Source organism: Melopsittacus undulatus, chromosome 4 (assembly GCF_012275295.1).
Source record: "Melopsittacus undulatus isolate bMelUnd1 chromosome 4, bMelUnd1.mat.Z, whole genome shotgun sequence".
NCBI lineage: Eukaryota > Metazoa > Chordata > Aves > Psittaciformes > Psittaculidae > Melopsittacus > Melopsittacus undulatus.
Window position 1 is genome coordinate 66,278,580 of NC_047530.1, and position 26,229 is coordinate 66,304,808.

General features: G+C 35.1%; 1 protein-coding gene across 2 annotated transcripts in view; it reads right to left on the minus strand.

Moving 5' to 3' along the window:
* CTNNA3 (catenin alpha 3) overlaps positions 1–26,229 on the minus strand; it is a 467,065-nt gene that overhangs the window by 175,611 nt on the left and 265,225 nt on the right. For both annotated transcript variants that reach the window (XM_031053362.2, XM_031053363.2), the window contains exons 7-8: positions 14,562–14,642; positions 10,050–10,202 (exon numbers count right to left, since the gene is read on the minus strand). In XM_031053362.2, the coding sequence (XP_030909222.2) occupies positions 10,050–10,202; positions 14,562–14,642 (234 nt within the window). The remainder of the gene's footprint in view (positions 1–10,049; positions 10,203–14,561; positions 14,643–26,229) is intronic.

Below are 26,229 nucleotides of genomic sequence, written 5' to 3' on the forward strand. Positions count from 1 at the left end.
TAGCTGCAAGATGCTGGAACTCTATAAGGTCCAAAATCTCAAGGTTCAAATTCTTAAAGTTTACAAACACTTAGAAGTATATGCTTAACTTTAAGCTAACATTATTGAATTAATTTTCTTAATTCACTAACTCAACCACATTAACTCTCCATTAAGCCTCCATCTACCAGCTCTAACATATCAAGGACAAGTTACTTGTCTTTAAAAGCCTCCTCCCATCTGCCTTCCACCTCTCAATTACTGTTGCCAGGATTCTTTTACTAGAATTTAATGTATTTTTGCATTTAAAACATTTGTGCATTTTTCCTGTGCTGCCTTACAATTTTAGAAATAATTCTACACACCTCCCACAAATGCCATTACCATCTTTAGGCTTCCCTCTTTCATGCTATCAGCATGCAACCAAGCAGAGCCACTCCTGACAACAGAGGGTTCGTAGGCTGCAGTCATTAAGGATGTCTATGCTGTTATTGACAACTGTCACATCCTGACAATCAGGTCAATTTGCTGAAGGCAAAATTTTGAATTTCTAGAGCATAGAAACAAATTCTAGATTAAATGGGAAAGTACAGGTTTAGACATAAATCTTGGGCTTACTGGCATAAAAATTGTGTTTCAGACATTAAAAGTTTGATTTTTTAAAAAAAGTTGAAGAGAAAAAAAAATAACAGTAAGTAATATAAGGAATTATATTTTTGGCTTTGTAGTTAGATTGGTAGTTCTTGCTACAAACCTATCTAATCTAAATGGCCTTGCTCATTTCAGGGGTTTGGACTAGATGGCCTTTGAAGGTCCCTTCTAATCCAAATTATCTTATGATTCTATGATTCTAATTACAAATTCACTAAAACTAGCTAAATCAGCAGTTGGGTTGCTAAAATGGATTTACTTAGATCTCTGGATTTAACTGAATTGCAGCAATGAAGAACCTACAAGAAAGGAACCTTCATTACTGAGATCTCAGGAATGTGCCATTAACTAAATCCTGCCTGAAGAGGCAGACTGCACACTGATCTCTCCTGAAAGTGAGAAAGTGAAACAAAAGCAGGGTAGTGCTGAATGGGAATTCTGAGTCACACAAACTGAGGATACATAGAAATTAGCAAACCGAAGGTGATATTCCTCTCAAAAACAAAGCATTATTTTAACTAGTTAAATAAAGAGTTACAAGATAAAATGTGTGTGATGAGAGGAGAGTTAATTTATCAAGGTTAGACTGATTCTAGAAATAAATATGGTTAAAATAATGAAAATCCACTTCCCAGTCATAAATATTGATCCAGCTTTAAAGTGCTCATCTTATCTACAAAAAACATCCTACTCTGCTGACAGGTACATTTTATTCCCAAATGCTGACCAATATTCTGCATGCATATCTCTATATGCTAACTGCTTCATGTTTCAAACTTAGATACCTGCTGTTTCAAGCAGAAAACCATACTTAAGTTCTGTGTCCACAGATCCTACTGTACAACAGGATCCTGCATTCTAGTGATGGCTATTGTGTATGTTTATGTACAGGATAGAAGTTACACTGTAATGCAAAAACAGGAATGATAGTTTATTCTTCAATTTAGAGTCTTAAACTGCTATTATGACACAGATGTAGTTAAATATTACACCACTGAAACAATATGATGGTTTTAAGAAAAATAGTAAGAACAGAAGCACCAGAAAAAAAAATATATAAGCCCTGGAGTTGGATTCTATATTTGGGGATCAAATTCCTCTCCATTAAACTGCCTCAAACTAAAAACTTCTGCATAACAGAATTCATTTTTCTTGTCTTGTGATTATGCTCCTAAGAAGAATGATAGAAGATCCTGCTCTTTTCTGATATCCTGAAAGTTAATAAAGATGTTTCAATAATCTGTCAGTTTGACCTCTACCTATGTAGTTGCGGAATTTTGCCACTGTCAGAAGTAGTTTTGTGTTTCAATGGCTCAGTAAAATGAGAGTCTTCCAGTTAATAGGATTTTGTATAAGTAGTACTTAAATATATAAATCAAAATTCATTACTGGATTGTTAAATTCCATTTTAGATTAAGTTGCTATCTACCAGGAAACTATGTATTACATTGGATGGCAAATCTAGGGGGGGGTTCTTGGCTTATCAGAATGCAAGTAGTTTTACTCTCATTGCCCAAGTGGCAAGTAAGAGCTATCATCCTTTATATATATATGTCAATAAAACAGATTGAAGTAGTCAGATTTTTCCCACTGTACTTGAAGAGAAATATTTACTGTTTGTATATAAAATGAAAAGCAACTTATCATGATTAAGTTGCAGAATCTGTGTTGAAACTGGGTCCTGGCAGAACTGTTTTCCACAAGAGGCAGATATAGAAAGCTTTAGTTCAAGACCCAGTGGCCCTGTGTTTTGCTTGTGAGAAAGTAAGGATTTTATGTAGCATGCTTATTAGCTTATGATCAATATAGATTCATTTTGCTTACAAAATACTCACTGTTATTTCCACCATGCTGGGTTTTGCAAACATTTTAACATATTTAGCCCCGGAAATCTTGCATTGTACCACATAAATTCTTCCATAGTTTGTTAAAATGGCATTGTAAAGCATTGAATAAAAAAATAACATATCTATGTATATCACAAACTTCAATTTCTTTATAGAAATTGCACTCATTAACGGTTTTCTAAATAGGAGTTAACTCAGATAAATCCTTACATGTACATTCTTAACTAAGTCTAATGGTGACTGATTTTGAGTTAGCTAAATTCGCTTATCTCTGTTTTATTCCAGGCTCTGTCATTGATCCATAACAGATTCATTCTCCCATTCTGCCTCCTTCTACAGTTTATCTGTCTCCTATTTTTTCCCAGATGTAGAGACCCAAATATTTCTTGGTGTCTCCAGAGTGCTACTGAAACAGGGATGTAGTAAATGTTACCTTTGAAGAACTTCCGTGAAGGATGAGCAATTCCATGAGTTTGGCTCACATGAATTCAAACATATTTTCTGGGTCCAGCTCTTAGGTAAGTAGGAGAGGCTCTAAACCAACAAACTAAAAACATATTTATACTTAAATTTAAAAAAATAAAGGTGCCAATCCAAACTGCTGTCATTCAACACACAATAGTTTGATCATGGTAAAATGGCAAAAAGCTATGAACTCTCCAGCTGGTATTGTTTAAATGAATTTCCCTCATCCTTATTGCTGTGCTCTCCTATCCAGAGACAGAGACCACCTTCCCAGGTAAGGGGCCAGAAGCCATATATTAAGCAAGGAGTGCCTAGACTCAGATTATAAATTGTGAAGGAAACTTCTTCCAACACATTCGGGACATCAGTCTTATCTTTTTAAAAGCTAGTTTTTGAAGTAACTGAAGTAACAAGAGCCAGCAAGTTATTTTATTCAAGATCTTAACATTTTTTTTCCCTCCTTAAAGTTTTCTGTCAGTATTCACATAGTTTGTTCCCATGCATCTTGTCCAACTAGAAAGTGACAAACTAATTTATTTCTATATACATATATATAACTCAAGATTTGTTCTCCCTTACATCTTCTAACTTAATTTTAAAAGAATGATTTCTTAAGGAGAATTCACATTGAAAATATGTGCTGGATTCCCTGCACTGAAAACCTTTAATAACTGGCAAATTTGTTTTTTAACAACACTCTATGTTCTGTATGCATTTGCTGCTCTACATCAACAAATTACAATACTGATGAGCTTAAATATACGTGCTGTGTGTTACTGTCCATTGTTCATAACAGAGTCAAACTCAGAAATCCTAATTCCTAGAAGCCAGCACTGTCATATTGGATACACTCAAAACTGAAAAAAAAAACCAAAGGTAACAAATAGGCAATAGGCTAAACCTTCAAGTTTATGTATTAGAGTAGTAGATCTGAAGTCAGTGTTATTAGATCAAACTACAGAGAGTATGATATATTCATGTACTGAGAAATGAAGAACACAAAGTTCAGTTCATCATCACCTCCGCTTCTCCTGTTAAATCTCTCAGCCTCTGCTTCGTTCAGCTGACCTTTACATGCTGCAGTGGGAGATTTGCATCTGCGCCAAAAGGAAAGATAATCAGAGGATTCTTCCCCGCTTCCATCAAATTCCTTTTTTAATCTCAAGTTCACCCAGCCTATCACTCCTCCTTTCAGAAAGCATTACATCTCTTTTGTAGATCGGCTCAGGAGAACAGCCTGTCAGCTTTCCCAGAGAAGAAATTTCTAGTAACAGAGGACCTGCTTTTTTTTCTTCTGTAGATGTGACATTTCATTCTTCCTTTTTACCTCTTTTGTTCATTTTTACATGTTCTCTCAATACCAGAATTTGTTCTGGTCTTTGGCAGAAGTGAACCACAGGCCACAACACTATATTCACTAAAACCAGGCATGTCTTACAAGCCAAAAAGCTTGTAAAGCACAACCAAGTCCCCTAAGGCTTTTCATTATTATTGTGTCATAATTTTAAATAGTGGTTATATTCAGAGCTAATTTTCAAATTCCCTAGAAGACAGGACTGTTTGAAAATGTTTCCATATAATCCAATATTTCAATTAGGTTTGCAATTTAATTGTAATGTTTTTAAATGTAAAGGCGTTTCAGAGCAAAGATAAACGTGTGAAATCCCAAAGTATTTATTTTTTGAAATACTTTTATCAAAATTGCTGCATTATAATAAGTAATTCCAATTAATAACAAACCTTTTCTAACAGAAACATATCTTTTGGGAATTTATTTTAGCCAAGGCTCACAGGCAAAGACACCAAGTACAGACAGAATTGTAACCCAGATTTGGTTGCTTTTTTCATTCTTCAATATATCCTAGTTTTTCAATGTCACAAAATCAATACTCACATTCACAAATATTTGATGCACTATATGAGCAATATAAGGCACTGTAACCTAGAAAAATCTCCATCTGGAGAATCTTTAATATGAACTTTGCTAGTCATGAAGATACTTCAGCTATGGAGTGTCTATTTCATATGTGGGAAGAGTTCAATATAATAGCCAAAGTGGACATTTTAATGTTTGGGTTTTTTTTAGTTTTGACAGTAGAACTAGGACTATTTAACTTCCTCCACAGAGCAGAAGATACTATTCACATTCACAACTAAGAGACTCTATTCTGTGCAATTACTGTGCAGCTATAATACTGCAAAGATATTTGCCATATTCTTTGCACTGTTGGAGGTTTTTGAGTACTAGCACTGTCCACAAAGCACCAGCTAATATTCCTGCTGAGTGTGGCTAACCTCCCAAGTGTATGCATTTTTTAACACAGGCTAGAACATCTTGGGTAAGAGCACAGAGTAGTTAAACTTAGGAGAGAGAAAACATAAGAAAAAAAGGAAGAAGATATTACCTACTACCTTTGGCAACATCACTGTCCCAGATGTGGTATTCAGTCTTTCTGTATCACTGATGTTTTGTACTTCACTGAATTCATAAACATGCTCCTGAGCTGTATTATATTGTAACGTCTTGAATCAATTTTGAAAGGAAAGACTGTAACTTCAAAATGTTAATTCAGGAGAAAGATACTTGTAACAGATCTTAATCCTCAAACTTATTTACAAAGGTCACTGGCCTATGAGGATACTGTTTGTTTCTTAAATTACAATACGAGCAGTGAATCACTGTAGTGAGCAGTTTAGCTTAGCTCAATTAACTTTGCATATTCAAAGAGGAAAAAACCCATATTCTTCCTCAAGAGCTACTGTTTCTATCTGAGAAGCTTTAATTTTCAGATTAAAACAGAAGACACCAAAATATCTTTCTTGATATTCCAAGTAGTACTTCTAATATCCATATCAAATTCATTGTCAGAGAAACCTTTGTGAGACGATGAACTTTTGCTTTTATAATGTCCCACTCAGTCTACTGTATTTATATAAAAAGCAATATAATAAGCTACTATTCAAACATCCTTGGTCTTTCAAAAACAGATTAAAAAATGCACTGAAAAAACAAGATACACCTGATTAAAAACTGTTATATGGAGCATAAGAAAACGTAAAGTAATGTATGTCTCAAAATAGACCAACCTCATGGTACAATTCATCTCGCCTCACTTAAATCATCTAGAAATTAAGACATCCAGACTAAAGCTGTCATTTAATCAAAGAAGAAGAAGGCAGTTAATCAAGATAAATCATCACTGGGAAATCTTTATCTTGGGTTAAGATTAAATGGGCTAAATAAGTTTTTAAATTGAAAAAACACCAACACAATGAAATCTAGAATATCTACCTGAATTTTTCAACTTTGAAAAAAGGCAAGTGAAACAAATTGAGTGATACTGGTGGGCTGGGGAGTGGAGAAGGGACAGTATTGTTAGTACATGCTGTAATTTGAACACAAAAAAACACAAATATCAATGGTTTGTTTTACTTAAAAATAGATTTAGATCCTAACCCTGTAATACCAGAATCACTGCATTTTCTATCACCACTAGACTTGCTTGGCTGCAATACTAAAACTGATTTTTAAGTGACTGGAGATCTGACTATACAAATACCCAGGCCTTTGTGGACCAGATTCAGAATTTTATTTTGCTAGTTTCTGCAATCAAGTGAAATACCATGGAAAGAAAATTAAGCACTGATGGTTTTATCAATATGGCAACAACAGCTTGATTCACAACTGACAGAGTTATAGAATCATAGAATTGTTTGGGTTGGAAGGGACATTCAAGATCACCTAGTTCCAATACAGGACATATTGGAGTAGGTAATAAAACTATGCTGACTCAAATTATGGCTTACTGATTATTTTGAGGATGCAATATCATCTATTTATTACAATATGTTGTCCTGCCTCCATTTCTAAATTGATATTATCAAATGAAACATATCCAGGGCAACAGGTTAGGCAACTGTCCCAGAGGGCAGAGGTAATGTTTATACATTAGAAGTTTCACTAAGAAAAAGTAAACTATTCGATAGACAAATGGATAACCAAAGTAGCGAGGATTCAAAGCCAACTCATCTCCTTTCTATCTGTCCTATCTTTCTTGCAGAATCAGGTTCCCTGTTTCAGTAGTACTTCGGCTGTGCCTGATTTTTATGGAGTACCCATAACCCACAGCACCATGTCCAGTTGAAAACCAAGCTCCATGCATATTTGCACTTCTCATTTTCTGAATGCCACGGTTTTTAAGCCCAGCTGGTAACTCAGAATCACACAACTGCTCGCTCACTCCTCCCCCTCCCTCCACACAACTCACAGCTGCAGGGATGGGGAGGAGAATCAAAAGAATGTAACTCTCACGGGTTGAGATAAGAATAGTCCAGTAACTAAGGTATAACACAAAACTACTACTGCTACCACCAATAATAATAATGATAAGGGGAATAACAGGGGAAAGAATACAAAACTAAAAAGGGAAAGGAAAAAACCTCAATAAACACAAGTAATGCACAATACCATGTGTCAACCGACACACAGCCCAACCCCAGCAGTGAACTGGGCCTTCTGGGTAACTTCCCCCAGTTACTGGGCATGACATGCTGTAGTATGGAGTACCCCTTTGGCTACTTTGGGTCGGGTGTCCTGTCTCTGCTTCCTCCTGGCTTCTTGTGCCCCTCCTTACTGGCAGAACATGAGAGACTGAGAAGTCCTTGATTTGGGTTAAACATTACTTAGCAAGACCGAAAAACATCAGTGTACTATCAGCATCATTCTCAGAGTAAAGTCATAAACACAGCACTGCACCAGCTACAAAGAAGGAGAAAAATAACTGTTACAGTCAAACCTAGGACACTGAAGTATGTGTACATACACGCGTGAAATCTGAGATGACTAAGATCAAAGCCTACCTATCTGTTATATTCCTTGACAAATTAAAGCAATAGTGCAGTGCTCTACAACTGTCAATTTAAATATATATACATACTCTCAGTTTAACAGGGTTCAGGCCACTTAAACCAAAACCTGCTCCTAATTTACAGCTCTGATTTACTTGAATGCTATTCCATCTACATCAATTGAATTTGTATTACACTTTCCACAAAACAGCTGCCATAATTCTTTCTCTTTGAATATGCTGTCAGAAATTACTGAATTTTTCTTAAAAATCAGATAAATCTGTTTGTACATACAAAGCCCCTTTGTGGCTGCTTGCTTAGCTGTTAATATTTTTTTGATTTCTGGTTGTTTATTTTAAGCCTGATAGGCTAGCAGTCAACAGATGCAGTACAACTACTAGTTAATTTGCTGGAGAGTTTAGCAGTACAGGTTATCAAAAAGCCATAATCAAGCTCTTATTTAGGGATACTGGAAAGTGCATTAGACCAATTTAAGCAACTTTTAAATAAGATACTTCAGTTCTAGTAGATATCCAGAAAATAATTTCAATTTTATTTTATATGCATTTTCAGTAGTGCCATATGATAAAAACACCAGTAAAACAACAATCTGGAATAACTAATTTAACAACAGGAGGTGGCACTGGGTACAATCTCTCTGAAAGCTACTTACAACATGTCTAAAAGTACATTCTCTTCACTGTATGCAGCATATTACATCATAGGATAAATATAAATACTTATTTATATTTAATACACAGCCTGTATATTTATACATAAAATAAGATGATGTAAGGATACCATTTAATAGAAACCCTTTTATACAACATCACTAAGGATAGCTGTCTTCTGGGCAGTCTTATGTTCACAGGCAGCTGCTACATGTCCTTGTAAACTTTTTTAGTCAGTGTATCTGCTCAGTCATCAGCCCCTTTAGTCACAAACCTAGCCTGATGGCCAGCTATTCTTTGCATTTGGGAAACAAATTCAAACCCATGAAACGAAACTAATATTGGATTTTTAGGTTCACATCTTCTAAACTGAATAATGATTTGGGTATTCCAGCTGACCTGACCTCAATTCCAAATTCAGTAAAGTTATCAGATATTCAGAGATCTGTCCTTTCTAAAAATCTAGCTGCTTCAAGCTGGTGTAGTTTCAGTATTAAAAATCTTAAAACCTTTAAAACTTCAGGTTTCTGCTTTAGTTTTCATTTGACTTTGTAGCATGGTCAAAATGAGACACTCTTGTAAATCAGAGAATAATAACTAGTGTTACTCTGTAACTACATAAGCATGAAGAGAAACAAATACAATACCTTACTTTTACTTTAGCTATTTACCTATTTGTCTTTCATTATCTGTAGACCACTCAAGATTAATTCATTCATTCTGAGCCAAATACTTTTTCTAAGTAAATTAATTTCTAAGTGAATTAATTGCTTTTTCCCATTTTTTGTGTTACTGCACACAAAAGCACTAAAAGCTTAAAAACCCACAAAAATTAGCAATGCATTCCTTACGGGCACTTGAGATAATATTCCTGCAAAATCCATGACTTCTGTATTCCAGCAGTGTTTCCAGCTGCAGACTGACTGAGTTAGTAATTATTTAGTCAAATTTACAAGGCCGATTTTCCAACAAACTGAAATCTCCCCCAGATTCTATCTGCAAATTGCTAAGTGATGAGTTAGTGTCATTTATAAGTAATAAATAAGTATATATTTTAGAAATGAGTATACAATATATGCGAGTGAATTTGTTCAGCAATGCTGAACATGCTTTCAGTCTGCTAGAGAGTTCATGGCTCTCAACTGGGAGTCAGCACCAGTTCCTCTTCAGCATATCATTACACAGGCTATGAACTTTCAAAGTGAGAAAGCTAGCAACTAACATTAATATGGTCTCTCACATAGCTTGGGTGTCAGTTTCCTAACACTTTTGAGCTAATACTCTTTAGAATCACTCATTTGATCAAGTTCCCACTGAATATCTTACACTGATTTCTCTAATTAGAATTCCCCAGCACCTAGTTTCTATGCAATGAAATACTATATAAATGCAATACCATAAAACCACTATCTTACTCCATACCTTAACATAAAAAATAGAGTATGTTTACTTTACCCTAGGCCATCTATTTATTCTTTCCTGAAATATCAGGCTTAATAGTTTTATGATATCTACCAGCAAAAGCAATGTACAGCAGCAAGTCACTTGTACCATATATTCAAAAAAAGTGCAACTCCATCAAACGCACCTCCACAAGCCTGCTGGTATGTTCTCGAAATATAGCAGCATATTCCTTTATCTCTTTCTCTCTTCCATTTTTAGCAGCTTCAATGAGAACTAGAAGTGGAACAGTGGTGTCCAAGAAGGAGTCTGAGATATGATCTATAATGGCTTTACGGAGCTGCAAAAGAAAGCATTACATTAGTATCTGCTAAGTGGACTATTTATTAAAGTTTACTGTACTTACTGTCTATTAGTATTTTACAACATAAACCTGTACACACTGTATTCCTGCATTATTTGCAGGATTATGTGTCTGTAATCTACTGCAGTTGCAATTTATCTACTACACAGAAAAGTATTTAATTTTACGGACAATTTTAATATCCCACTACCTAAATATGCTTGTTTGTACGTGTGAGTGTATGTATGTGTGAGCATAGATACATAAAACACTTCAAACATGTAGTACTCCCATTGAATTCAAGGGAGCCAAACAAATATTCATGATCCTTGATGAACAGCATGATTCCACATATGAAAAATTACTGTTAGACCAAACCTAATGTCTCCTGGGTACTCCTTCTTGAAGTTCAGATGCCAAGGGAGAAGGCTGATTCACTTTGCAAAGAAAATATCAATGATGTTTATACTCAGAAAACAGTCTACATCACATATTTTCATAGTTGTAAAATTACCCAAATATTTTCAACAATGTTGGAATACCCAACAATATGATTTGATTAACAAAATGCTAGTCTTCATGGTAATTATACCAGTAAGATTACTGATTATGCCACCTGAACACAGAGTAATAGAGCCAGAACTATAAATGTGCCTGAAGTTCAATTTTCTCAGATTAATTGTTCTTGAACTTTTAAAGTTATTGAAGAACAAATTACATCTCTGAGATTAGGCTTCATGTAAGGTTACAATTGATCACTGGGACATTACATTACCTACACATGGCAATCATTCATTTAATCACAGAACACTACAAGAAATGTACCAATTCTAACAATACATGCAATGCAACCAAATTATCAAGTTTCAACTTGAATTTCCTACTGCAAAAAAAAAAAATTATAATATATAGAAAATATATGGATTGGAACAGAAAAGAACACAAAAGGCTTTTTTTTAAGCTCTTAAATGCTGACCAAGAGAAATATTTTTGTGTTCTGCATAGCCCAGATTGTAGGACTTTTGCAGCCTTCATTGCTTATTTGAGAATCAGTGATTGCAATGACCTTAGTCACATTTGTGGCGATCTTGAGGCATCTGATTTTCAAAGCAGCAGCCTAATTTAATGCTGCATCACATATTTCTTTGCTGCAGCTTTTTATTGGTTTGGTTGGTTTAATTAACCTTTCACATATAAATTGTCATTACTATTTCATTCTAAAAAGTACTCTATCCTGCAATTAAAAGGTAAAAAGCATCTTCTTCAAAAACAAGATAATGCTGTATCTTTGCTGAATACAAACACTTTTGAAATTATGTTCCTGTTTCAGCTATGCACAGCAATACATGAGGTTGAGATTTTCAAAAGATGGCTTGCACAGCATTAAAGAATGAAGAAATACAATGTAGAACAAAGAAAGGAAAAAGCCAAAAGAAAAATGAAGTATCTAAAGCAGTATGTGTTCCTCTTCATCCAGTTAAAACAATAATTTTTCACTACTCCGTAGGTCTGTTTCTGACTCTGGCCACCTCTACAGCAAAATGCTAAAAGCTAAGTAGCCATACCAGGAGACACATAAAGTGACAAAGAATAGCACCAGCAGTGTTAGCAGGCAATACTGGGGAACTTACTGTGCTATAATTATTTTTTTTCTCATACCTCTAAGTAAAAGAGACACCATCAGAAGAGGGAAGAGAGAGGGAGAATGATATTTGACAAACTAATTTTTAAGTTGCGAGGTCTTATTCTTACCCTTTGAGCAGACTGTTACAGAAGTCGAAGCATGGAGCGTTTTTTCTTTTGATATTGAAGTGCATTGAAAAATAACATAGAAATATACTGTTTATAAAACATAGGGCATAAGGTTGTCCAAAAAAACTGGACAGTAGAGAAGAAAACCCCAGAAGCTGTTTACAATACTATCAAATATCCGTATCCTGATGAGTACAGAAAACAGTGTTCGCCTCTATTTGCCTATTGCTTCACAAGACTACGTTGGCAAAAGTCCTGGAAAAACTAAAGATTAGTTTTATTAATGGCTCTCTCTTTGCTATTTCAAAGGAATGACAGGAAGGCAATCTTCTTTATGTTCAGAAAAAGCTATCCATGGTGAAAAAGCAACACAGAAATATAAGAATATCATCAGGAATAACACATCTATAAAAAAAAAGAACAACCAACCAGAACTCTGGAGCAACAATAGGAGGAACATCTGTGCAGTCTATTCACGGTATGCTGGAAAACAACTGGGAGGAGAGACTGAGTATGGTAATTTCTCAGAATTAGAAATTGGACTGAATAGGCAATTTCTTCCTAAATATTCATATAGCTCTAATAGGCAGGGAAGCAGTGATCTAGGTAAAACTGCAGACACAGAAATGACACGCTACATCTCTGGCACAATACCAGTAAAAATCAAAACAAAACAGAATAGTTTAAAATCCCAGCAAGTGCTGGCCAAGTTCCTGAAGTGAATACAAATAACTTCATTTGAAAAGACAGAGATTTTTAAAACTTCCAGAACACGCTGTTCTTGAGATACTTACTTTTGCCATTGAGTCTTGCCAGATACAAGAAGCCTTCCTTCGCTTTACTTACTGTGATCTACAAAGGCATTCCATAGTGGCCCATGGCATAACCCATTGTTAGCTGGTGCCTGCATCAGCACTTATATGACAGTTTTGTTTATCATACACAACACTGAAGAGATTTCAAAAATACACATTCATACGGTTTTATCTTCAACCCCAGCTTTGCAGAGGTATCCCAGTAATTGAGTGAAATCTGAGTACATTGTGCACATCTTAGCCCCAAGTCCAGCAAGAATGTCTTATATGAGACAAGCTGTGATGCTTTATACCATTCAAAAAAAATTTAGTATTATAAAAGCTGTAAGTGTAGACCAAGAAACAATGTTCATGTTTCTAGAAAATGTGCTGACAGGCAGAATAATGAATGTTGTAAGTGAAAGCAAGTAAGACTTTACTGCAATACCTGCAGGCATAGAATTTGCAATTTCATGTTTCCCAGATCAGGAATTAGACATGCAGTAAAACAATTCTTATGCAATTCACATGTATGAATACAGAGCAGGATGAAGTAGATTAAGCATTTCTCATAAATGCCTTCCAGTGGAAAATGTCAAGAAAGCATACAGCTATTCTGGTTAGAGAAAACTGCTGGTTCTAGATTGACTGTAAATTCGGAATGATTACTTTCAGCCTCAGTGTTTTATAAAAGTTTCTAGAAACACACAAATTGAATTATGTAATAGATTTTAAACACTGTAATAGAGTCACTAAACTGTTACAAGGTTGAGTCTGTAATGGATGTGACAGTAGGACAGAAGGGAAATAAATGTTCCTAGATACACCGAGCTTGTGATCTAGGATGCTGGATATTTGATCTGAATGTATTTTTGAAATTAGATAGCTAGTTAGTTGTAGACACTATATTTATATTATATTCATATCATCTTTCAAGGCTGGCCGTGGCTGATTATTGGGGGACACAAAGGAAGTTATTCATCACCTTGAAGCACAGGCTGGCTTGTAGGACTGTTCACAAAGTTGGGAGGGATATTCTTCCATCAGGGAGCTGACAAATAGCCACAGCTAGAGACAGCATGAAAGCAGTCTGTGCTCATGTTTTGTGCAGCCATAAATTTTCATATAGTTGTTTGGCCAGCCTTGCTGAAAGAACTGCTGTCTTTCTAGGTCTTTTTTTCTGAAGTGGCACATTTTATACTTTCAGCATAATTTACAATTTTTCTCAAACATGTTCCTTGAAGAGACGGGATTTAAACACAGCTAATGTCTACTGCTCAATGTCTGCAGTGCACTGAAGTTGTAGATTTTGGTGCATGTCTTACATTAGGTTTAGGTTATTGGGATGAAAAATGGTTGCGCTGACTGTGGACCAGGTATTTCAAGGACCCTTTTTTGTTGTATGAGTTCTTACAACTGTATAGAACTAGACACAGTGACTCAGTGGTCCTTTCAAGGTATCTGTTCCAACAACCGATAATAATTCAATCTTACTTAAAATAAAATTTCTCTTGATGTCCAAAGTACATTACCAGTATATTTCTAAAGCAAATACATTATTTTGACATGTATACATGAAGAGCTTTGTTTATGTACATACATATAATTCAGCTGGTATCATTTGTTAGGGTTTTTCCCCTTACTTTTGAAAATTTGCATGTTCTGTGGAATAGTGTAACTGTCTTCAGTATTTTCTTGACATAGAAATCTTTATTTTCAAAATGCAGTTCTACAAAAGCTGAAATAAGCAATTTGGAAAAGCATCCCTCAAGTCTCCTTTTCTACCTTTTCAGTTCCCCAGGTTGCTTACCTGTCTGCGAAGGTCTCTTGTCTTCTTGCACATACTATCTATTGCAACATTCAAGGCATTGCTTCTCTCTTTCTTGTCTGTCTATAATAAATATGATAGAAAACACAACAACAGTTATTTGTGATCTCTTAGCATGTTTTTTGTGACCTCAGTTCATCATAGCATTTCTTAAATCATATATGCTTAAGGAATTTTTTGAATTTTAATACATTTCAGGAACCAGTACCACAATATTCACAGAATGACAATTTCTAATTATAAGTATAATCTGCTGAATCAAAACATATGCTTTGCTAGCAGTATATCCAAATGAAATTAAACACTTTTTTTTTTCTTCTGAATTGCTGTAATACTCTGATTATAATGTAGGGTTACTTATGGAACAGCATTAATGTAATAATTATTGTATTGGTAATATAATGTAAGAGGGTGTAACAGGTTGCTTAAACAAGTTGTGGATGCCTCCTCCCTGGCAGTGTTCAAAGGCAAGTTGGACAGGGCCTTGGGTGACGTGGTCTAGTGCAAGGTGTCCCTGCTCATGGTGGAGGGGTTGGAACTAGATAATCTTTAAGACTCCTTCCAACTATAACCATTAAATGATTCTATTATTTATGCCAATCCATTATCACCAAATTCATATGAAAAATCATATTATGTTTCTATAAGCCATTTATAAATTCAGACGCCCACAATGCAGTTTGATATTGCTTTAGTCTACAGCATGCATTATTTTACTCCTGTAAAACAAAACAGGTGAGTTTCAAAATGTTGCAATGCAAACATCCATTGTCAATGAAAATGGTCAATCTCTTCCTTTAACAGCATATTCATTCTCAGCATCAATAGAAGACTGATTTTTGGAGATTTTTGAGAGATCTTCAGAGAACCAGTTCGATACTTCCAAACAATCTTAGCTTTTTTTATTTCTATCAGCAAAGTGGTTGTATCATTATTTGCTATTTGAGAAGTGTAATTAACACTTCTACTGTACTGCCTACCTTTCTTCTATACCATATTGCCATAGTAGTTCTGTGTCTACTAGCTATTTTGAATAATCTTTATTTCACATTTGTACAGAAACTATATGAAAATACAAAATGCCTGATGAGCTTTGTTTCTCTAAAGCAGTCATTCAGTACTCACTATTTTGGACTGCCCTGGTCCAAAGGCAAGAAACCAGAAACAGTGATAGTATCTTTGCAAGAAGTTTTAAGTCAGTACACATCTCCAGGGAGAGGACCAGATTCTCAGAAATGTTGAAGAAATAACTACGTATACTGGTTATAGTTATTTGGGCTTCAGTTATAGTACACTAGGGAGTCTATTATTATGAACATGACTCTCGTTTTATTAATCATACTAAAGTTAATACTAGTGAAAACAGAAGTAGTAATGTACTGGTAGGCACCTAGGTGTATAACTTTGTTACATACAATATATCATACTTCAGAGTTATTTCCTTACAAAAAAAAAGCAATAATCTTTGAACAGAACAATATCCTTAATACTAAAGCAAAGACTAGACAAGATCAGAAAAGAACTTTTTACATTAAAAGTGAATGTGTCAAGTAATAAATGCCTTGAAATGTTTAGTATATATTTAACTTAAAGGAAAAATGACTTCAAAAGGTAAAGCTCATATATTCAGAGTGACTTAAAAATTTTCCTATTCTTTTACTTTTCTGAAATTGCTTACAGTCTTTGCAGGGAACAGCTGGTCAAACATGGGTCTTGGAGAGAGGTCTGAACTTCACCTTGAAACCATCAAGGAATCCCTGAAGGCACATACTGACATTCTATTTCATAGTAATGGGACCATTTTTCATACCAATGCTTGTATACGAACTGAAGTAAATAATGACTCTTCTACTATATTTTCGAAGCTATTGTCAGCCTTCGCAACAAATCAATCCCTTCTAAACTGTGAAGTAAACAGGACCAGTAAAAGCTTTGTGGATACAACTCAGCTTATGCCTACGCATTTTCAGCTGACAAAAATGCAGTTCCACATTGGCACATCCTTTAAAAGCTTTATATTTAGAGCCTATTTTTCTAAGACAACAAAATCAATGTAAAATATTGGGATTTTTTTTAAGTTGTCTAGTAAGCTGTAACTTCAATGGCAACTAATGATATAACTCGCTTTAAGCAAACCTAAATCTTTGAGGCAGCTAATATGAAATAACCTCACTCAGCGAGTGGAATAAAAATATTGAGCAGTGAACAAGGAAAAATACTTCATTTGCAAACTCTTTATGTAATTGTCAATAGACAATGTCTAGAAAACAAAACTAATAATAATTGAACTTATACTTCACCTTGTGTTTTCCCCAAGAACTAAACACACTGTAAAATGTAGCTTCGGACTATAGAATGTGGACAGGCTCAGAACGTGGGTAACCTCAAAACTGCAAACTCTCTTTCTTCCTTAGATACTTAAACATCAGAAGAACACATTACTGTTTGGATCAACCCTTCTCACAAAGATTTAAATATTTCAAAATTGTGTGCAGTCTATTAAAGTCAGGGAGACACCTGATGACAAAGTCTACTCTAAATACTTCTAAATACGAATGGCCTTGTGCCATTTTGTCCATCTTCTATGAGGTATTGTCCATTGGGCCCAAGTACATTTGAATGCTGAATTACTCCTTTAAGTTTATACCCCTCTGCAGACTTCAATCTCAGATATGCAACAGTAACAGTTCAAGATCTACACTATGATTACACTTTTGTAGCTGAAAAATTCTGTATTTAATATTTTTAAAAGATCTATTAAAATAACGGCATAGTGAAAGTAAACATGATCTGAACATCTCTATGCAATGTTCCACTTTCTAGTAATGCAGATAACGCCTGTGATTGCAATACTTTGCATCTGCTTGTTAATTAACATTCTTCTCATGACTGCTGTACTTAAAAACAAGCAAGTCTATCCTGAAGTAGTTCATTCTTGTACAGGCTGACTGAGTTAAGAAAAGGGCTAGGAAAATTATACACATTTTTCTAGGCTCTGGATTTCAAAAATCCTGCAGTTAAGCTCATTCCTTTCAGTTTTCCTGTACTCAGCTACAGTTTTATTCTGTAAAATATATATAATAACAGCTATATGGCTCCCTTGTGAAGATATCGTAAGAAATACCCAGCTCCTATCTCAATGCACTTTTAACATATGGAAAATATAACAAGCATTAAGTCGTATTATTATTAATACTCCACAAAGTGAAAACAAGTATTTTTAATTAACGCTGCACAGCCTGAAGACAAATGCTGAGCATGGCCAATAATACAGGCCTATCTATTTCACACACTGGCATGTAGTGTTAGTTGCATGACTCAAAAACCGCATGTGCAGAAAATCTTTTCTGACAGATTTTCATTCAAAACAGTACATAACTAAGAGCAGATTCTCTGTTGAAACAAATCACCATGTCTCCATTATTTTTAATGGAGGAGTTCTTTTGCATCAGCAGGGGACCATGACCTTCATGGCTATTACAGATCCTTCTGCACTCCAAGGCATCTAGATGCAAAATAATATGTTTTTATTAGCTACACAATGTAAGAACTCAAGAACATGCCTACAGTGAAGTCTTTTGTGGGTACATGCCAACAGTTAACAATATTAACAAAGACAACACTAATTCAACAACCTTCGCACTTCATTGAGTTGAAGAGGTAGCTTAAACAAAGGCATATCATTATTCTGATAAGGTTTTGAATTTCACTTTGCTTATACTACTGAAGAGATGCAAACATTTTCCCAATAGTTGTACTAGCATCTCCCAACTGAAAACTGATCAGTGAATTATAAAGAATATTTCGGGCAGAACTACTTAAGTGATCATCTAAACTCTTCAAGTACTGAGGCAATATGGACTAAATTTATGAAAAAGGATATAAAAAAGGATATATATAAAGAACACAATCAGCCATAGGTATTAAAATAGTAAATAAAATAAGCATTCCTTATGTGAATCAAAGAATACCCCCCTTTAGCCATAATCAAGAATTCAGTTATAACACAGAAATGGTCACATTAGCAGTACTAAAATAAACAAGACATGGCCAAGTGAAATGGAGACATTTTATCTGGGTATGTACTGGTGATAATGTATTAACAAGAATTTCCTTAAATCTTGCAAGACCACACTCCTTGTCCCCTTATAGTCATCAGAGAAAAGTAACCCTCTGAAGGTTCTGAGCCTCTACTCGCTAGGTGAGAGACACCTAGTTTGGTAGGTTGGAGTTTTGCCTTGTGATTAGTCTGCAGAAATACTCATTTCATATTAAAAAAAACCCTAAATTTATAAAATGCCCTGGATATTTTTTGGACACATCCACCTGAAATAGGTACCAAGATTTCAATACAAAGTAATTGTTTTTCAAAAGTACCTATACATGTTCAAAAACATGTCTGTAGACTCTAATTTTTTAATGCTGTGGTATAAAAGGGAGCAATATTAATTTATCACATTCATGGTGAGATCAGATATCTTCTGAATTCTGTATTTCAGAACAGCAGGAGTCTTAGCTTATAAACCTAACCTATTTTACTTTAGTCCTAAAGGATTCCTTCAATTATTTTTATGGCAACAACACAGTGAGGACATTCTATAGCCATGCTATTAGGCAGGGCCTCAAGATACAACTGCTGAATTAAGATCTAGACTGCAAACAGCAGAAGTGGTCACGATGTGTCTGGGTCCCCTGTATAGGAAAAGTGATTTTGAAGAAGTGAATGAAAAACCTGGAGCTTGAGCCTCACTCTTAATTTTTAATAACTGTCCTCCTCAGACAAGTTGTCTGTAAAGGAATAAATATATGCAGGAACTGGTCAGTATAAGGTTATAAACAGAATGCATCAATATAAGCTGAGTTAGATTGTATACGTCTCTGTGTGCCATTGACTACAGAAACTGCACAGCAGTAAACAATTTATCTTGTAAGGCACCCTGACTTTTTTCCTTAGACACACTATAAAGAATTATTTGTAAGCATGCAAAATAGGCTTGAGATCCAGGGCATTTGTGATGTTTGGGGATATTCAGATACAAGTTCATCTTGCATGCCTGGGCTTACGTATTGGTTTAAATCAACATGTTAAAAGCAAGCAAGCAAGCAATGATACTTCACTGAGATGTTTGAAATTACATACATGACTAAAAACAACCTTAGAACCTTAATCCATATGGTACTCTCCTGAAAATAGGTTTCCATACTTAAAGGCTTAAGGCCAGAAACTGAGCATGTATTTGGTTTCCTGGAATGTGTTTGTTCCTAAACACTAGATAAAAAATAAATCCAGCACACTAGCATTACTTTCATTGTTTATCTCCAGCAGCTGTACCATGACTTGGTGATAACATCTTTTGATTTAGTTCAATGTATCCAAGAACAATTATATTTTTTAAAAGACTAGCTTATTTATTGAAATTAGTTCGCTATGGGAATATCAAAAGAATGTCAAGCTAAAAAGTAAACACAATTCAATACAACAATATATTAATAAATGTCAGAGCTCTAATTAAATGACCGATTATTTCAGGCTATATGTTGACTGATAATAATCCTGTAACTCAGTATTTATAGGGTCCTGTACATTGTACCTTAATAAAAAAAAAAACCAACAAACCCTCACCCAACCTGAATAAGATATTAACACGAAGTCACAGTCTCTATAGAGATAGCAGTCATTTAATGCCTGCTGTTAAAATTTAACATTTATCATTTTTTGATATATGGTGCTTATAAATGTTTCTTCTTTTGAATTATAAAATCATTTTGAATTCTAGACAAAACTAACTGATCAAAAAAACTTGTATAAAAAGCAGCTTAACAGCTATCTGTGTGTGCTGAAACAATGCTGTCATTACATGGGAAAATTCTCAGCATGTTTGCTGTGCAAAGACAGAAATAAGATTTTTAATTCTTTTTTTTCATACTCAGTTCATAGAAACTGTGATCTTTCAAATCCTGTTTTGCAATTAAACAAAGTTAACACAACTGCAAGGATCTGTCTCAAAAAAAAAAACCAAAACCAACAAACCAAACCAAACACAAACCGTATGCCTTTGTAAGGGAAGATCCAGTTCAATCCTGTTGCAGTCCTCATTTATATTTAAACATACGAACTAACAAAGAAGGGGCAAGAGGCTTGCTGCTTACAGGGGGCTTGCTTCTGGCAAAATTAGTTAACACAGTGTTTCAGCCATTAATAAGTAAATAGAACTAATTTCACTGCTTACATTCTTTGCTGGGAAAAGGCAAAGGACTTATCACCTTTAAGGTCACATAAGAGTGAAGAAGTCTGAGATGAGTGCTATGAAACACCTTTTAGAAATGCCGAGTCTGGGGCAGCCACACCACATGAATGGTAACAGTGGCGCACAAACATGATGGGAACAGCATAATAGAGTGTGGAAGGTCCAAATCAGCAATGCTGGAATAACCTCTGTCTCTCACACCTCTTGCCAAAGTGAGGCCTCAGGGCAGCTATTTCCATGTGGAGAACCTCCCTCCCTCTGACATCTCTTGGGGAACAAGTAACTAGAACTATATAATCTAAACCCTTATCTGATCAGTGGGCCTTAACTGTAGTCAATCTGCTTGCCACTAGGCTGCTGCGTAGGCCTCCTCTCTGCCCCTTGCTCCGTGCATGGTCCATGCTAGCTACAGGATCTGCACCGCGCAGCAACGGACACTTCTCTGGCATTAGCCCCCTGGAGTCCCTGTATTTCTTGGGGCACCGTAAGCATACTATTGCCAGAATGTGAAAATCAGGCTTCAGCTGTCTTCTCATCTAACACATCTTTGTACTCAAATTCATCTGGCTTCCTAGTTCAATCTAATCTAAAGAAGAGATCTCTCAAGCAAGTTTTCTTTCTTACTGCCTTCTTGTCTCAGTTTAGACTGATAAATCCTTCAGTCCTGTTGCTGTTCAGTCCCAGTCCTACAGTTCCCAGCACAGTAGGAACAAAACCTCTTTTAATTAATAGCAAAATCAAAGATATTTAAATGCTGTTAAGAACCTCTTTCTACTTCCTTGTACCAATTTATGTATTGCTAGGCCAAGGAATATTTGCCTTACATGAAGAATTAATGGAAACAGTATTTTACCCTTCAGATTTTCAACTTGCTCCTCAAATACAACTTCCATGTAAAAGACAAGATCCCTTGTTGAATGGCATATGTCTAGTTAAATAAACCCGAACTATGATATCCAAAGCTTTAGATATCACTAGACAAGTCTGTGTCTTGTTCAAACACAAAAGGAAGCCAGTTGTTTATAATTCTAGTTTCCAAGTATCTCTCACGCTTTTAAACAAACTTTTTAAAAGACCTCTGTGTTCCTCATCTTGGAAATGGATAGCAAAAACTTTTTGAGTGCCAATAATTTCATTAAAACAACAGGATGATATAGAGGCATAAACTATTATTTGCAGGTTTGTCCTTAACCCCCCTCCCCCCAGATCTTTAAGGATTCACAGCAGTGCCACATTATTAACTGCTGCCTGAGAAAGTTCTTAAATTAACATTTAAGAAGTTATTAGGGAATCCTCTGACAAGACAGTAAAGGCAGAACTTGACATTTCTGACATTTTAAAGAAAAAAAATCCCTTTGAAAAGGCAAAAGCTCTCAGGCCTTTTCGTATGGCATTTCCAAGCATATTTTTACTGCACATCAAAAGCCTCCAAAAGGAAATTCATTTACAGGTATATTTATTACATTTATTTGTTAATATAGGAAACATACAGAATGAATAACCCATGAGTATTTTAAGTTGAAAACCACTATATTTACTCAGTAACACAGATTCCCTTCTTTAGCCTAGTACACTTTTAAAGACACTTGACTCAAGAAAACCTATTTCTATGAAAAACAAGTAAGTATATTTAAATAGTGTGAGAGGGAAAAAAAAAAAAAAGCTGGGGGGAGAGGAAGTGTCCCACAAAAAAAACCAACCAACAAATCAAACATAACAAGGGCATGGAAAATCATATACAACTAAGGAGTCTTTCATAAGGAATCTTTCATGTGGAACTGTTTCTCATTATAGATTTTTTTTCTCCTCAACAGCTTCAATGAGATTGTCATTTTTTTCCTCTTTAAGCCATCATGGACAGGTCCCTGTGGACCTAATGTTGTGAGATGTGAACTTCCACATAAGAAATGAATTACCTCAACCTCTGTCAATATCAAGTGAAGTACCAAGGGCTCACCACACTGTGCGAATTACCCCTTCTCAATCAATATGCAAGAAGTCTTGAATTTAAAGCCTCTCGGTATAACTCTCTTAGCATTCAGTTATATCTAGCTCATAACACTGCAAAATAAATTTAATTCTAAATGAGCATGCATAAAACAGTCAAAAAAAAACCCCAGAAAAACAATTTAAAATTTTTAATCCTTTAGCTAAAAAAAACAAAACAAACCCACACCAAAAAAAAACAAAACCTGAAAATTTTAGATCCTACTGTGATCCTAAATTATCAGAAATAATCATGTTGCTGAAATATATGTAGCATTGCATTTTCTAATACATGCTGAAAAACATCGGTGTCAGACAACTGAAGCTGGGGAGGATAGCAAGGATTTCTCTAAGGACAGAACTGGATCCCTCATTTCTGGTAAGAGAATAAGGAACTTGAAATACTGAGCAACCCAAAAGACTGAAGGAGGAATCTATGCTGCTTTTAAATTTTATTGTTTCTTTCTGCTATATAAGGCAAATATCTCATTGTATCAGTTTTACTTTTTTGCATTGGCAATATTAGAAAAATTCAGCACAATTCCTAGGTGAACCTGAAAAAAACAAACCAACACCCCTCCCCGCCAGAAAAACCAACAAACCAAAACCCAGGCTTTTCTTCTACTTGTTTGGGTTAAATTGATGCAGGAAGTAAATGCATCGTAACTGGTCTATTGCAAAGCAAATATAATCGTAATTTACTTTTCTAATGAAAAATCAAAAGCAAAGAGTACTTGGTATTTGAAAAAATGACAGTCTTCACTTAACAGAGAAATCATAAAGGCCAATGGCACTGTATTTTGGCTTGCATTTCAACTTTAAAACTACTGGAGGAATTTAAAGGGATTAAAAAGTTGATTTTCTTATAATCTGATGTTACTGTCATTCACTGATGATGCAGTAGGTAAAACAAGCGTAACTAGAAATAGAGCAATATCCATACTGTAGAACTGAAAACAGGAAACACCCTTAAGGTTAATCTGCTTTTTACTAATTTTCTAAGTTTGTAGTACAGAAGTTTTTAATTGAATATCCATCTACCATTCACCAAAGTGTTCCAGCAGTTTTACTGCAGCAAAATAGGAAATTAGTTGGAGAAAATCTCACCCTACAGCTACAGTGTAAGAGTTTTGTATGATGAACTATCATATAAATTGCTTGAAGTAATCTCTCTCTGTTGTCAGAGGAGGTAAGTGATGGAGGGGAAAGAAAATTCAAAATAAAATATAGCAGAGTTGCTAAAACAGTCCTTCCCATACAGATTGTTTAAAAGTCTTAGCTGTACTCTAAATCAAAAAGTTAAACAGGAGTCAAACAGGGAAAAGAGTCCAGTGCTAAGCTACTTAAATTCTTCCATACCTAGGGATGTATTGAGATACTAAAAGTTCCAAAGTTATATTTCTACAGCAAAGCAAAGGCATATCCTGTGTTTTTCAAGACAACAAAAACCAATTTAGTGTGGTTTTAGATGGGGTATTTTAATGCACTATGTACTATATAAAGAGATTCCAACTGACTTAAGAGGAGTAGAACAGCATTCAAATTAATCAGCACATATATATACACACACATATTTATCATAGAATCATAGAATAGTTAGGGTTGGAAAGGACCTTAAGATCATCTAGTTCCAACCCCCCTGCCATGGGCGGGGACACCTCCCACTAAACCATGTCACCCAAATACATTTAAATATATACATGTAGTGATTACAAATATATTTCTGAAAAAAAGACCTCTTTCAAGTCCTCATAGCCACTCCACACCATCCAGTAACATCACACTTTCTCCCTATATTCCCATCATATCAAAGAGCAACATGAAGAGATAAGGAAGGTAGAACAGTAACAAGACGGTATTTTTTTTTTTCCTTCATGAAGTTTGCTGTTTATATTATATTTATTATCCTGAGATAACCTCTCTGATACTATTCATGATCACTTATAGATCAGACATGCCATGATATTTCTTTTCACCCAGCATACTTTTATTGCCAGGGATGGGTAATGAAGATTGATTTCCCTGATTCCAAAGATTTCAGCTACCCACATGTCCATAAACAAGGGAAGTTCCACTTTGTAAATATTATTTTAAAACTTTGTAGTTTCACTTACACATACCTCATACTCTATGGAGTAGAAAGCAGCCTTTTGAGACAAACAGGGGTGGACCCATGACAGAACTAGGTCTACAGACAGAAACTTCATGAAAATAGCTACTTGTCATAGATTTTTGTTCTAAGCTGGGCAAAATTTGGTCATTTCAGATAACATTCATGTTACGGATTTGGTTTTGTTCATAACCATGCTTTTAAGTAAAAGTTAAAGGCTGAAACTCAAAACGGACAAAAACTGTAATTCCATGGAATTATATATTAAATTTATTAGCTAATCCCTTCCTAATCCAGAGCAATTAATTTACTTTAACACCATAATGTGATGTAATATGTGAATCTGGGAGGATAGGAGTCACTTAAGAATGTGCAGTGAATGCAAATCCATCTTCTAGGGAGCGGACTAGGGTAAGTGGTTTAAACATTTAGCTCTGAAATTTACAAATACTTCAGCTAAACACTCATCACCATCAAGCACATATAATGAATCTAGAACGTGTGAATCCCTTTATATATGTCTTGTCTATACAGAGGACTACAAGATAAGAGGTAGCAACATAAGATGTTTTGGGCATTGTCAAAGCAAATAATAGTTGATGCAATCACTCCACCAGGTGAATACAGTACTACCAGTCACTCCTGAATAAAACATAGCATTATTTATAGCAACACAATGAAATGACTCCAAGATGTTATTCCCAGAAGCTCATGATTAAATGTTTTCAATACTCAAGTGTTATTTAAGAAAATCACTATTCTTAACTAGAGAAAATCTATTCCACTTCAGATAGTTTCTGCTGTTAGGACTTAAAGGGGAAAGAACATGAAAGAGATTGATAAAAGAGCATTTGAATGATCCTTTTCACACTGAGACTGCCAGAAAAGAGGCCATTGCATAGCCATTTATTTAGCAGATTGATTTGGAGAGTGAGAAAGCAAAGCATTACTTTGGCTGTTGGATTATACTCTTAGTACAAGTTTGAAGATTCTGGGTTTCTGTGCTACAAGAGAGGGGGAAAAAAAGCAATTTGTTAAAGGTAGCAGCTAACAAATGGAACAAGGGAGGCTGTATGTGATGCCATGCAGGGAAGACAACTGAAAATTACAGTCTCCTACAGAGCAGGGGTTTGCAGGATCCTGCATGAGATCAAGAAAGCCTGTTATTCAGGGCATATTCCTATGCAGTTCTATGCAAAAATTCTCTGCTGCTTTTTTCTGTATTTATTTTTACACAGAAAAAACCCCCAACATATACCTGTGAAAAAATTCAAACTCAGCATGCAACATACTTGTCATTCTAATG